At 36.7% G+C, this 14,087-nt stretch overlaps 3 protein-coding genes across 5 annotated transcripts; 2 read left to right on the top strand and 1 right to left on the bottom strand.

Moving 5' to 3' along the window:
* The first annotated feature begins 22 nt into the window (after window positions 1–22).
* On the top strand, window positions 23–4,030 carry mcur1 (mitochondrial calcium uniporter regulator 1). The gene is made up of 9 exons (XM_010743434.3): window positions 23–474; window positions 1,336–1,452; window positions 1,551–1,654; window positions 1,826–1,927; window positions 2,042–2,083; window positions 2,183–2,254; window positions 2,547–2,600; window positions 2,900–3,014; window positions 3,420–4,030. Exons 1-9 carry the CDS (start codon window positions 192–194, stop codon window positions 3,473–3,475), a joined length of 945 nt encoding a protein of 314 aa, XP_010741736.3. The 5' UTR covers window positions 23–191; the 3' UTR covers window positions 3,476–4,030.
* An 806-nt stretch (window positions 4,031–4,836) lies between these two features.
* On the top strand, window positions 4,837–9,180 carry dph2 (diphthamide biosynthesis 2). 3 transcript variants are annotated; one of them, XM_010743417.3, is made up of 7 exons: window positions 4,837–4,938; window positions 5,341–5,508; window positions 6,180–6,292; window positions 6,753–6,973; window positions 7,095–7,784; window positions 8,396–8,578; window positions 8,788–9,180. In XM_010743417.3, exons 2-7 carry the CDS (start codon window positions 5,359–5,361, stop codon window positions 8,910–8,912), a joined length of 1,482 nt encoding a protein of 493 aa, XP_010741719.2. In that variant the 5' UTR covers window positions 4,837–4,938; window positions 5,341–5,358; the 3' UTR covers window positions 8,913–9,180. The 3 variants fall into 3 exon arrangements, with proteins under 3 accessions (XP_010741719.2, XP_010741727.2, XP_027130131.1); XM_010743425.3 differs by having other exon boundaries at window positions 4,839–4,989; XM_027274330.1 differs by lacking the exon at window positions 4,837–4,938 and adding an exon at window positions 5,044–5,062.
* On the bottom strand, window positions 8,609–13,920 carry ncf2 (neutrophil cytosolic factor 2). Its single transcript, XM_010743405.3, has 15 exons — window positions 13,711–13,920; window positions 13,411–13,493; window positions 13,111–13,219; window positions 12,769–12,903; window positions 12,289–12,396; window positions 12,034–12,093; window positions 11,623–11,666; window positions 11,128–11,269; window positions 10,880–10,945; window positions 10,655–10,709; window positions 10,485–10,525; window positions 10,223–10,371; window positions 10,022–10,133; window positions 9,443–9,560; window positions 8,609–9,344 (listed from the first exon to the last, which is right to left on the bottom strand). Exons 1-15 carry the CDS (start codon window positions 13,882–13,884, stop codon window positions 9,247–9,249), a joined length of 1,494 nt encoding a protein of 497 aa, XP_010741707.3. The 5' UTR covers window positions 13,885–13,920; the 3' UTR covers window positions 8,609–9,246.
* Window positions 13,921–14,087: the final 167 nt, after the last annotated feature.

Raw genomic sequence — 14,087 nt, 5'->3', positions numbered from 1 at the left:
CAGGAGCTTTATTTTGAAGTATGACCGGATGTTTGGAAGTTTCAATCTCCGCCTCGTCGTGCGTCACTCTGACTCGCGGCGAGGCGGCAAAGGCTGCGTGAAAAGTTACAATGCAGTAACGACAGAGGTGGAAATACTCCGAGGACAGACGGAAGTACAGCCTTGCTGCTCGCGAAACACGAGCTTTAACAATGGTGCTAAAACAGTGTCATTCGCGGTTTAAACAGTTTCGTGTCAACCACCCGGAAAAGTGGTATGACCTTTGTTTGAACAGAGACAGAGTTGGAGGTTTTGTGACAGCGCAGTCGTCCGTTTCCAAAAGCCTTTCGGGTTTGACAGCTGTGAACGCCTCACTGTGTGTCCACGGTGCCATCAGTCCACCTTTCAGATACTTTGAGCAGCCGCTGTTAAGAAGAAGACAAGCTTTTCATCAGATTACTCATCTTTCTACGGTGACACAGATGTCCGCAAGAGGTAACTTCTTATGATAATTGATAGCATAAACATGGCATCTGTTTACATGACAAATGTAAAAAAAACTCAATTTAAACAAGTGTGTGAACTATAATAGCTCCAGTTTGTCCTTGAATGCAGTGACGCAGCACAAAAGTGGCAAATTAAAGTGATTTCTTTCTTGTTTTAAGCTGTATTCATCAGACCTGCCTGTCATACACCGTTACCGTTAACATGGGGTCAGATCACGTGTTTTTATTTTTAAATGTCAAAATAAAAGCCCTCTCAAGATTTCACACTGACTTAGTTCAGGGCTCGTTTATTTCATAAATACAAAAAATAATTGCTTTTGCCCTGTGAACCCACAAACTACTATCTACTACAGTTCTAACTCTTTGTAACCCTCAGCTCAGCGTTTGATATTTCTAAAGCCGGACCCTGATTCTGAATGTTTCTAATAGAAACCTTTGCCCACATCCCACACTGTGTTTACACAATATATAATATACCTCATGTCCTGCCATTTTTCCAGGTGTGTCACCCTCACAGAATATTATTGTTGTTGTTTTTGAAGATGAATGAGTCTGGGTCAGCCCCGAGGCTCGGTTCAGGCCCGGTCAGAATTTCTTTGGGCTCAGGTTGGGTTGGGCCTGATTTTTTTTTTTAGGCTTGATCAAAGCTCTAATAATTTCAAAAATAAAACACCATATTACTTATATGTATGATAACCGGTGTGTTACCTGTGTGTGCACAGCCGGATTAAAGAAGCAGACTGGCACAGAAGTAGAGTGGACAGGGTTAGCAGGAAAAACCTGTTTTTAGCTACATACAAATCTGTTTATTAATGTTTAATCACTTCTGTCTTTGTACCATTGATTTCAGAGCTGAGTACCTCCACCAAATCCTTCCAGTATGATCTGAAACCAGGCGTCCCCAAGCCTGAAGGCGGGAGGCTATTTTTTGATACACACGCAGTGGTGCGACTCTTTGAGGAAAATGGTTTGGCTTCTTTTGTTCTCTTCAAAGATGGTCACAATGTTACACTGCTTTCTTAATAAGAAGCTGTTGACTTGCTAATGAATGTTTTACATTAACAGGCTTCACTACTCAGCAAGCCGAGGTGTTGGTTAAAATACTAGTGAGGATGACAAATTCTAACATGGATGTCATCTATAATGACATGGTAACCAAAGTGCAGCAGGTGAGACTGTAGGGTTGGATATTGTTCATTTACTTCTTCTCTGTCACTATCACTCAAAGGCTGTGTGTGTAGTCCCGTCAAGGTTTCTCTTTCATTTTTGTGTTGAGATAATGACTTGCAGTACTAGGTTTTTCTGTTTAACATTAGTATTGGTTGTGTGATTTTTGTCAGGAGATTATGTTGCAGCGTGTGATGTCTCAAATAGCAACTGTGAAGAAGGACATGATAATCCTTGAGAAGAGCGAGTTCTCTACTTTACTGGCAGAGAATGAGGTAAATGTTGTTTTCGTGTGTGGTTGTTCTTGTGACCTCTGTGATCATGTCCGTGTTGTTCTGTTTGTTGATCCACACTACATAAGATTTTCAATATTTTAACATTTCTCCCAGAAACTCAAGATCCAGTTATTGCAGCTCAAGGTCCAGCTGGCTGTAAGTGATAATTCTGATTTACTCAAATCAGTTTATGCCCAACTTTTTACATAGTTTTTTTTAGTGGTAGTGATTTTGCTTTGTGTATCTCCATTGCAGGATGTTATGAACAAATTGCGCTCAGACACTATTTTGGACATGAATTTGGAGAAAAGTCGTGTAAAAGAATTGGTAAGTGTTTGAAAAAATTCAACCACAGATTAATATCTCTTTTTTCCTTGGTGTATATTTGTATAAAATTACAAATGTCTCTCATTTAATGCAATGGAATCTTGATCCCATATTTTTCCACATCAGTGATATTTGAAATGTACTGTGTTTTAAACAGGTGGGACAGAAAGACATGGACTAAATAAAGGCTATTTCCTGTTATTAGAAAGCTGTGGGGAATGTATAAAATGTGAACTTGATAGATAATGCCTTGTATTTCTTTTCTAAATAAAACATTATTCATTGTTTTCAGAAAGCAGAACATGAGAAGAAACTTCTAGAAACACGCAACGACATAATGGAAATGGTTCGTATGTGTACAGTACACCAACAGCACATGAACTTTATCTTTCTCATGATCTTATCTTATCATATCTAATTATAGTTGATGATAATCTACATAATATATAAGCCTAGGACAGACAGTGATACAATAAATATAGTAGTGTTCTTTTAGATAAATGTAAATACTTTCTCTGTTGTAAAATACTCAGTATACCGTTCCCTACTTTCATTATTGCTCTATCAAAGTGCAAATGAGTATTGCTTCAAATAAAAGGCAGTTTGGTATATTCTCAGTCCTGTGTCTAATTGCCTTTTTTACAGACTGCAGAGCAAGATCGTCATCTAACTCAGACCAACATGAAAATTGACACTGAAGTGGCTGGTTTGAAAACCATGTTAGAGTCTCATAAGCTGGATACTATAAAATACCTTGCAGGTAGGTTATGGCACTAGTTATGTAGAGTCAGCATTCATAGCCTTGAGAACTTAAATAATTACATTTTAATGTAAAATGTCTTCTGCAGTGGGGAAGAAACAGTTTTTAAAGGAGGGTCAGGGACCTGTAACTCCCATTGGAGCCACAAAGGCCCAAAATGCAACAATTTATACATGTTAAATACATTGGATATATTAGTTACACTGCACATTTAATTATGTGGGTACCCACTGGTACAAGTTTAAAATTAAAGCATCATTCACTTAAAATGTATTCAGTACAGTTAATGTTTAATTAAACTTGAATTGTGAGGTAACTGAGTTTTCAAGTTATGACATTTTTAATTGAAATAATAGTCTTATCACTGTGACTTATTAATGATTGACCTGCTTTTTTCTCTTTTAGGTTCAGTGTTTACCTGTCTCACCGTGGTCTTGGGTTTCTATCGTATTTGGATGTAAACAAGACACAATTTTTTGATTGATTTTCATATAATCCCTGGTAACACTTGAACTTTTAATGCATCCTCTGTCAGAACCCAAATCTTTTCCATGAAGTAAAATTTGATTTTTATGATGCAATCTTTTTATTTTCACAGAAGTAAGAGTTTTGACAGAGGCCAGTTGTTGTTGTTTTTTTAGCTGCCCATCATTATTTTTTGGCTGCTGGAACACAGTTGCGCACAAATATACTTTATTAATGTTTTAGACAGAATAATTGTATTGGGTTGGGAATTTAACATCCCAAAAAGAAACTTGTTACTCAAAAAAGTGCACATAAATATAGAAATACGGACCTCTTATTCAAATAATGTTGTTTAAAAATGAAGTAACCTTTTTAAAAATATTGTGTATTTATTTTGCAGAAGAGATAAGGAGGACTATTTAATTTGACTCTTGACCCCTCCATTGTATTATTACAGATATTTAACTTGCATCTGTCTGCTTTGCAATTTCAGAAATGTTTTAATGTTTGATTAATTGCTGCTATTTGAATAAAACGAGTTGTCAACCAAAGTCATTTTTGTGCCAACAAATGCAGCGTCTCTTTCTATTGATTATTTTGTTGTATGTTTGTTATTTTGTGGTACTGTTGTTGGGAACTGGTCATGTCAATATGATTTTTATTTTGCTCCACACTGCATGTCTTACTTTAACACAGTTTGATTTATTGCATCTCCAGTGATGGGCTGATAACTAACATAATATGTGACTTGTTAGTGTACTTCAACTCAGTGATCTGGAAAAATGATATGTGACTTGTTAGTGTACTTCAACTCAGTGATCTGGAAAAATGAGCTTGTTTTAGTAGTTTAGATTAGATTAGATTAGATTAGATAGATACTTTATTTATCCCACCACAGGGAAATTCACTTGTGACAGCAGCAAGATAGAGAAACAAAAGTAGAAGTGGCCAAAACAAAAAACACAATAAACAGACAGAGATTAAACAGACAGAAGTATCTATAACTACACAATAACCACGAAAGAAAACAATCAACCTTCAAAAACAGATAAGTACTGAGTGGCATGATATATAAGAGTATTGTAAAGTAAAAGTGACCATAGTGTAAGTAATTTTGCAAAGTGACCATGATGAAAATAATAGTATTATTGCTAAAATAGTAATTACAAAAATAAGTGACCTTGATATAAATAAGAACTGCAAGTGATTGTACAAGTGTTTTTATATATAATAAAGGCAGGGTTGAGTAGAGAAGAAGAAGCGAAGAGAGGAGAAAGAATTATTATGAAGTGAATAATGCGGGGAAAATAAACACGCCTTTTTGCGAGTTTACCCAGGCTTTTACTTTGAAAAACTTTTGAACCGGAAGTGTTTGTCCAAGTGTAGCTGTGTTATCCACACGTGTGTAGCTGTCAGAGAAGCTTTTCTCCGTCAACAGCTACACACATGACATTGAATTGTAAGTCTTCGTGTATTTTGCAATGCAGCTACAACGTGGCATAAGTTATAAGTGAGTTTGTAAAGGCTGGGTGTTTAAACAGAGACCTCTTGAGTCAAATTAGCTAGCGGCTAAGCTAACTTAGGTAAGGCAGCGTTATAGAAGTTAGGTAATGTTGATTAAGGGCTGGTTCACTGTGTATTTGCCGCGATTTGTGTCGTTATAATGTAAGAAAATAACATAACTTCCAGTTGGCAATGCAGTTAAGTGGTTGACAGTATTGTTCCGCGTCATTTAGCCTCTCCTGAGGGCAACAATGTTGCCTGTTATCTAAGTTGGTTATGTGTTCATTATCTCGGTTGCTCGATATTCACCATTCATTCCACCTGATATGCTGAAATATCGTTACTTCTGTTTTTGCAGGCACTCTTCAGTGTAACAATGGCTGATGCATTCAGCAGCAGCTCGGAAACTGTAATTCAGCGCGTGGTGGACGTAGCAGTGAAGACAAATACCCCTCTGGAAAAACTTGAAGAGTTGTATCAAATTAAGGAGACATGTGAGTTCATCACTGAGCGTCAGTTTCAAAAGGTGAGGACATCACTCAGCCGGCTCTGGGCGTTTTTGGCCCTAAGTAAGATTTTGTTTGTGAAAAACTCCTAGTGTGGTCAATAAAGTGCACACACACAACAGAGTTGGACAAATCGTTCAACATCAAATATCTTGCTGTATTTGAGGGTTGGCAAGTAGCTACAAACAGAACCATGATGTGAAAAGTAAATGATGGAGAAAACAAAACAGACTGTTCAAAGATCACCTAGGATCATTTTGTCCAGAAAACAAAGAAACTAGTTGTTATAAACAAGACTAAGTTATTAAAAGATTACACAGGCACTTCATCTTCTAAATGAAGATATTAACCAGAGGACCTGTCTGATCAATCAGAGTGAGGATAAATACCAAAACATGATGATGATTTACACACAGGACAACTTCACATACATAATATTTTCACGAGACCCTCCGACTTTGAGGCTTCCCTTCTTATTTGGCTTTAGATTTGCTAGTACAGTTATGTTTAAATATAAGATTTCAGCATTGAGGAACAACCTCGGACTACAACCTACCACTTATAGTGCCAGCAGCCGGCCCTCACGTCACTTTTCCTTTTTCAGTCTATTGGTATACAGTGTTCAGTGAAGTAAACACTGTATGCAGGACACACGTATGAGAAGTTAGTCTAAAATGCCTAATGTTCACAGGTTGCTCTGCAGTTTTCTGATGAGCTGCTGGTGGACTCAGTTGCAGTAGCAGTGGAGATTGAGAGAAACTGCAATGTCAAGCCGTTCATTTTGGGAGATACATCCTATGGCAGGTAACACACCGGGTTTAATAAAGCAGCATGCTCCATATGTCAATTTTAGTATTTGCATTCTTCATTCAGTGAAGTGAAATAGTAGCACCAGTGGTATGTTTACTGGCGCTTCTGAAAAAGACTCATTTTACAGGTATTTTATATCGATTACAAATTTTGAAATAATTCATCTTCACTAAGCAAAGATATTACGCTTTAGACTGTTTCATTTTTTTTAAGGTTTATTTAACGTCATCATGTGATAATATGCCATTATAAAGTCGCTGATTAAACCTGAAATATATAAGCTGTGGCCACTATACTAGAGTTTTATTTTAATAGGTATTATTTTTAATGTATTCATGGCTATTAAAAAAACTGGATGTAAGTGAAATGCTTTGTGATTTAGCTGTCCATTTGTATGATGAAGGTACTGTCATTTTTGCATACATTTATAATATTTCTGAATTCTTTCGAGCAGTTGCTGTGTGGATGAGGTAGCTGCAGAGCATGTTGGAGCTGACTGCATTGTCCACTATGGCAGCGCCTGCCTCAGCCCGTCTAAAAGGCTGCCCCTGATGTACGTGTTTGAGAGAAGACCTGTGGATCTTGAGAAGTGCACTTCCGCCTTTAGAGAACTTTACCCTGACACACAGAGTCACATCATCCTCCTCTATGATGTCAGCTATGTTCACGCCATAAGTAAGCAATTCTACAAAGCCAAATAAACTTAATAACATAATAACATTTTTTATTTTTTTTTATTTTTTATTCCTGTCAGTGACTGAATACAACATGTTGTTTTATTTTTTTTTTTTTTCAGATGATCTTCTCACACACCTTTCACCGGAGTATCCAAACCTTGTTCTCTCAGAACTTGTTGTCGAGGGGGAGCAGTGTTACAGTCACGGCTGGATTAAAAGACAAAATGATGACACCTGTCTGTCAAAGCAAGACGACAGTCAGGTTATTTGTCAGTTTGGAAGGCAGTTCTCCTTGAAAAGTGGTTTAAGCATAACAGATTACAGTGTATTCTATGTTGGCCAAGAGGGAGCAACCCTGAGGAACTTCATGATGACTTGGAATCGCTGCTCATTTTGTTCTTTTGACCCCATAACAATGATTGGAAGGACTGAGTCAGTAAGTATCAACCGTACGCTGATGAAGCGTTATTACGCTATAGAAAGGGCCAAAGATGCCAATGTGGTTGGCATCCTGGTTGGCACACTTGGGGTGGCGGACTATCTCAGCATCATCCAGCAGTTGAAGGAAACCATCCGCAGAGCTGGCAAGAAGAGCTACATGTTTGCCATGGGAAAACTGAACGTTCCCAAACTAGCAAACTTTCTGGAAATTGACATTTTTGTGTTAATTGCATGTCCTGAGAACTCACTGCTGGACTCAAGTGAGTTCTATAAACCTGTAGTGACGCCATTTGAGATGGAGGTTGCCTGCAACAAGAAGAGGGAGTGGTCCGAGGAATATGTCATAGACTTTCGACATCTCCTGCCAGGTTAGATTGAGATTTATTCACATCATTATTTCCTAAATCAACTCTTCACTTTTCATTCACATTATGTTAAGGAACTGAACGGAAATTATAAGGTGTGGGTGAAGCAGGAAAAGTTGCATTTTTCCATATGCAGAGGATAGTAATGTTTCATATCCTTTTTAATGTCATATGTATCATATTCACTCAAAGGTTATGTGTAAAATTTGCCAATATAATAGGGTGTTATACAAAGCTAGAGATGTTTGCAATAGATTTAGAATTATCCAATTCCTTTCTAATGTGCATTAGTGGCCACAGTGAATATTATAATATAAATATAGGTAATGATTTTAAGTAGAATACACCATCTCAAAGTCTTAATGGTGAAAGGAATTGTACTAACTCTGTACAATATTTGTAGATATTAAGGGGATGGTTTTCCATTTTTCTAAATCAAGAGGAGGGTCCAAAGAAAAGCAAAAATGTGAAATGTAAATTTGAGTCCTGCTCTTGTGAAGCCTATTATTATTATTATTATTATTATTATTCTTTTTTGCATCAGTCACCTCATGAAATCTCTTTACTAGCATGTTGATATTTTTAAAAATATATATATATTAAACTTCCACCAGGTGGACAGAGTCATGTGCCTTTGGCTGACCAGCAGGAGGATGGCGATGAGACCGACGTGTCTTTAATCACAGGAGCACTGCGCAGCCAGAATCTGTTGATCAGTGAGCCTGCAGAGTCCTCATGTGGCTCTTCCGTGGTCCTCAGGAACCAGACGCTGACTGTAGCCAACACTAACACAGCTGGTATGTTGAATATAAGACGCTACTATCCTCAATTTTCATACATCCATAATTTTATTGTAGAATTTTTCACACAAAGTAGTTGTCACACTTGTGCCTGTGAGCATTTCTCCAAACAACAAAAAACCCACTTCACTTGTTGCATTCTGGCACAAACAGACTGTACTAAATTGTACTGTATTAAACTACATATTTTTACTTTCTCTTTTCAGCATCTTTCCTAGCAACACGAAGCTGGAGAGGCTTAGAGCAGAAGTTGGGAGAGACGCCTGTGGTAAAGGCAGGAAAGGGCAGGAAGGGGATAGCTATTGCCTATGAAGAGGAAGGAACGTCTTAGTGATAATTCACCAGTATTTATCAGTCTGCCTGCAGTTGCAGGTATTAAAAGTATGTTGCTTCTGATTGCTGGAAAACTAGTTTTGTATATTACTTAATGAATCACAGAAAGTAATCTATGATTTTGTCCAAACATCACAACTTGTCACACAACTTATTATATTATGTTCATGCGAAAAAGGTTTATTTTAAGTGAAAACATGTTTCAAAATAAATTAAGAGTATGTAGGCCCTGAAAAATCAGATTTAATTTATGATACAATGGTTTTGGTAGGGCTACGTTTCTGCTTTAGCCACTTCATTGTATTTCTGGTTTTAGAATCTTTTCTGTACATTTATTTATTCAAATCACTGTCAGGAACTTCTTCCACAAAGGATGCAGGAAATATACCAGTATTCCCATTACATTGTCCTTCAAACCAATCCTGGTTGACTAAAACAAAAGACAAAATTATGAATTAGAATCATATTTCCTTGACAAATCATAATATTCTTAATGTTTGGGATATGTCCAAAGAAAATGAGTCTTACTTCTTGAGAGCAATGTGATCATGTCACCTTCATGAAAATTGAGATCCTCTGGATTTGATGACTCGTAGGAATGAAGTGCCACCAAGTGAATCTCGTTCTGTGGCTTTCCATCAGTTTGCTAAAAACACAAAACACACACAGCTAATCATTTTCTGCTCAAATGTCCTTTAAATTATGTCTGTCCGCCATGTATTGATGTACTACAGTTGTATTTGAATGCAGGACCACCATGATTGAGGATGAAACACCATCTGTATGTCTGCACAATTAAAGGCTGAAAATTCATCAGTCTGCTTGAGGCCTTTTTAATTATTTGAAGTTTGATATCTTCATACAGAGAAGCTGATTAACCTACTAACCCTAACCTGATTTACTTAGAGTAAGGTTGTACTAATCTAATGTTTTCCAACTGACAAAAATTAAATTGATACTTATTACACAAATACTATCAGTAAAATCAATAAGCCTGTTCTATTCATAAATATTGTTCTCCCAATATTCATATTAGGAAACCGCAGTATAAACCAGAATAACTTTTATGAGGCCAGCATGCACAGCAATAGATTACCACTCACTTACCTCTTTGGCAATACACCACAAGGTGAGGCGCCTGCCACTGGCAGAACTCCACACACTTTCCATTTCTGTGTTGGCATTGATTACACTTTGTCCAGTTGCCTCGGAGGTTAAACTAAATCGAACAAAAGCATTGGATTTTGTACTCTGTCAGCAACACATACCAATTAAACTGGAAGATTTGTTTTAAAATATGCACAATACCTCATGATGATTGCAGTACTGGGGAGATTGATTTTCTTGCTGATTTTCTCTATGAGTAAGGCATAGGAAGACCCAGGTGGTACTGAGACAGCAAAGTTGAATGTGAATCTGACTTTGACAATAAATGAATTGTCGGTAGCCCGTGCGTCCTAGCATTAATGAAAGGACACATCAGTGGAATTAAGTCCGAAATCCAAATAAAATCCACCCTAAAACACTTGATTACTTGATTCATGGGCAGGGATTTAAATCAGCATTTTACCTTTTGTTTTGTGTCTCTACTGCTGTTATCAGGAGTAAGACCTTAAATACATATTAAAAAAATGTTGAGTTAAATGGGTTGAATTTTAACGCAATGGCATTTAGCACCAATCAGAGAATGTTGCCTGTAGTTATTTTAGTTTGCTCAAACTGTGTGTCACATAAGTCTACCTGGTTTCCTTTCAGGTCTGGCTGGTGGTTCTCGAGTAGGAGGCTCAGATTTTCCCTGCCAATGTTAATACCATGCAATGAATGCCACTCAAAATACAGAAATAAATGAGGATAAAAATGTTATTCCAACATACTACAAAATTTGAACCAATACTACATTTCACCAAATGGCATTTCAGAAACTTGCTTAGGGTACTTGGAAAATAAGAAATAAATTGAACTTACCCCATTCTGTTTGGAAGCCAAGGAGATCTCCAAACGTTCCAGGTAATTGTAAGGAACAAGTCCCCTCTATAAATGACATGATAATGATAAATACTCAGAATCGACGGTTTCATCATATAAATTCTATTAACACAACATGAATAATAGGTTTTTTGCACATTTTATAAAATGAAAAATATGCAAACTGGAAGTCTTGAGAGATACAGCAGCAAATAGGTTGCAGATGTACGGATTATGTGCAGTCTTACTCTTTCATTGAAGATCACAGATGCCCAGTTGTCAGCGTCCTTCTTCAGGACAAACACAATATTTCCCGGCACTACAGCCAGCTCACTACTAGTCTCAGGAACAAACTCAAACAGGACAGTGTGTGGCTCTCCTTCTAAAGCCCTGTGAAGACAGGAGACATCCACAAGGCATCAAGAGACCTGCTGGCACACTAGTCTTGATTATTACTGTGTAATAATACATTTCTACTCTTCTACTGTTAACATTTATACAGAGATTCAACATTTAAACTCTTATAAAAGCAAAGCATTTCATAGATTTGCTTGAAGCTTTTCCCCGTTTTCGTTTCTTCATTAAGAGCATTTCTACACATAATACAGTGCAAAATCCATCAACTATGACAACAGTTTTTATCAAGGTGAATTATAACTAGAAACAAATAAAAAGTCTACCTAAATATAATATATGTATTTAGAGAGCAACTAGTTTCTACACCTTCAAAGTGAGTGTTCTACCTGAGAACTTCAGGCTCTTTTGGACAAGCTGGACTGTCTTCAACCTGTTAGATGTCAACAAAAGGCACCCAATCAATAGTGTTGAAAATACTTTAAGATGTTTTGTCTTTTTATTTAAAAAAATATTCTTTTGACATGGAAAAGTGTTATTACATTAGTGCTTGTGACATTAAGTAGGGACCTATATTATATGTAGGGAGATATAATGCACATTCTGATACATCAAAGTTTTCTTGCATCGTGGACAATAAAGGTTTATCTTTATAATAATTTAGTGCCTCTTAAGGTTTTAAAATCTTCTATATAATATATTTGTTATTTAATGTAACATATGGCTGATAATCGCATGCAGATTTCTTTGTCATATGATTGAATTGTTTGTTTATTGCCAAAGAAGAGCTCATATGTCACCTGTGGCTGTAATGGGGCAAATCCAGAGAATTCATCCTGAGGAACGACGGAGGCAACAACCTAAAGATAAAGAGAGAGAAATGGAGATGGATTTAAAACAATTAACTATAGTGTTTTCATCCACTGTATATACTGCAAATGAAACGCTGACTGACATTTTACTGAGCTGAACTCAGGTTCAGTTTAACGGGGTTCATATTACACTGATTCCCAACTGTCACCAAAGCAAAGGCGTGTCATCACATTAAGTATTACCGTTGCTTTGCCCAGGTAGTCCTTCTTCTCCAGCTCAGCAACATAGTTCTTATTTGGTTTAAATAGCACTTTTGAGGGAAACTCAACTGGTTTGAAAAGTTTCTGTTTCTGTTGATGAAATTGCATTGCAGTTATTATATTATCATTTGTCAAGCATTTTTAACATGAAAGTGAATTCTAATTCAATTACTAATACATAAAGTATAATTTTGAGCTATACCAATGTAAAGAAATAGCACTGATTAGACTGATATTTATGTACATTTCTTTGCAAATACGCTGACTGATATATAGCTTACACTAATAAAGGGGTTTCTATCCCGCTCAAAAAGTTTGAGTTTCACTGACAAAAATACAATTCTGAAGAAAACTGACTATTTGTTCTTTGTCATGAATGTGATTGCATATAAATTTACTGAATAACTGAATGAAATATATAAAAATATGTAAAATACATTTTGGGCCTGAGGATTGACTGACCAGGGTGGATTGCAGAGCTTTGTCAATGATATTGAGCTTGGCATCTGTCTTGTAGTCGAGAGCCTTCACAAGGTTTTCCTGGGCTTTTTCCCAGTTACCCAGTTGAGCCTGAGCCAGGGCCATATTGTGGAGAACCTGTGGCAGGAAAATATGAAAATATGTCAGATTGTAGTTGGTAAGAACATCAACGGTGCCAGATAAAAACTGGTTTAAACCACAACATCAAATTAGTCATGTGAGCAGATTAGAAAACACTGTTCTGAATAATACTCTCTAATCTGTAGTAGTAGACAGGATATAGAAGAATAGTCTTAAGTAGTCTAATAATTTGTAAATACTCACCTCACATGCATATAACTTGTATATGAGACCAAGTGCTTTGTAATCTATCAGCTGGTTGCCTCTTAGTGCTTTGAAGGCCTGCTGAAAATCAGCTAAACTCTCCTCATACCTGAATATAAATAATCCAGTTAATTATTTTTGCATTGAAATCACAGAAACTTAAAAAAGAGTAGTGATTAGCAATCAGATTTTATTTACAATTTTTTAGCAATTTGTGTCTAGTAAACAATATTTTTAAAAATCAATGTTAAATATGTAAATGAATGTGGACATTGTAATGAGATGATCTGTGCATCTTGCCTCTGCTTTTTGTAAAATGTGATTCCTCTTTGAAAGAAAGCAACAGCCAAATGCTCATCTTTGCGTATGCTGCAGTCAAACGCCTGAGAAACATTAGAAAACAAAGTAACTTCCTCTAGAAGAAAAGAGAAACGGTAAATTGTACTTCTCCTTTCACAGTGACTTGCACATTGAAACTATGAAATCTCACAGTATTTCATCCCAGTTTTATCAGCTACATCTAAACAAGATTTACACTTTTTAGATTTGACAAAATATCATAGGCCCGTATGTGTGTAATATTTTAAAGGTCGGGTATACCTTTTCAGCAGCATCCAGGTCTTGGTTAAGAAGATGAAGACAGCCTATGTCAAAATAAATTTTGGAGTTTGGTTCTTGGATAGACAGGAAAATCTTGAGTGCTTCTGACAAATCCTGTCTGTCAACACAAGTTACAGCAGTGTCCCACTGGCGCAGCGTGTCTAGAAAAGACATAGTCGCAGGTTAGGAGTACAGTGAGTAACAGACCAAATTGAGGAAGCGCTTCTGATTTATACCAGGGAGATGAGGAAGTGTGTTGACAGTGTCACCACCAAAGGTTGTTGCTTTACACCCATGTGATTCTCTGGCATCCCTGTTGCAACTCAGTGTCTGTGTTGATACACTTTCCAGTTAAGACATAACATAAAACTACGAGG

Source organism: Larimichthys crocea, chromosome XXIII (assembly GCF_000972845.2).
Source record: "Larimichthys crocea isolate SSNF chromosome XXIII, L_crocea_2.0, whole genome shotgun sequence".
Lineage (NCBI taxonomy): Eukaryota > Metazoa > Chordata > Actinopteri > Sciaenidae > Larimichthys > Larimichthys crocea.
This window is presented reverse-complemented; position numbering and strand designations above follow the sequence as displayed.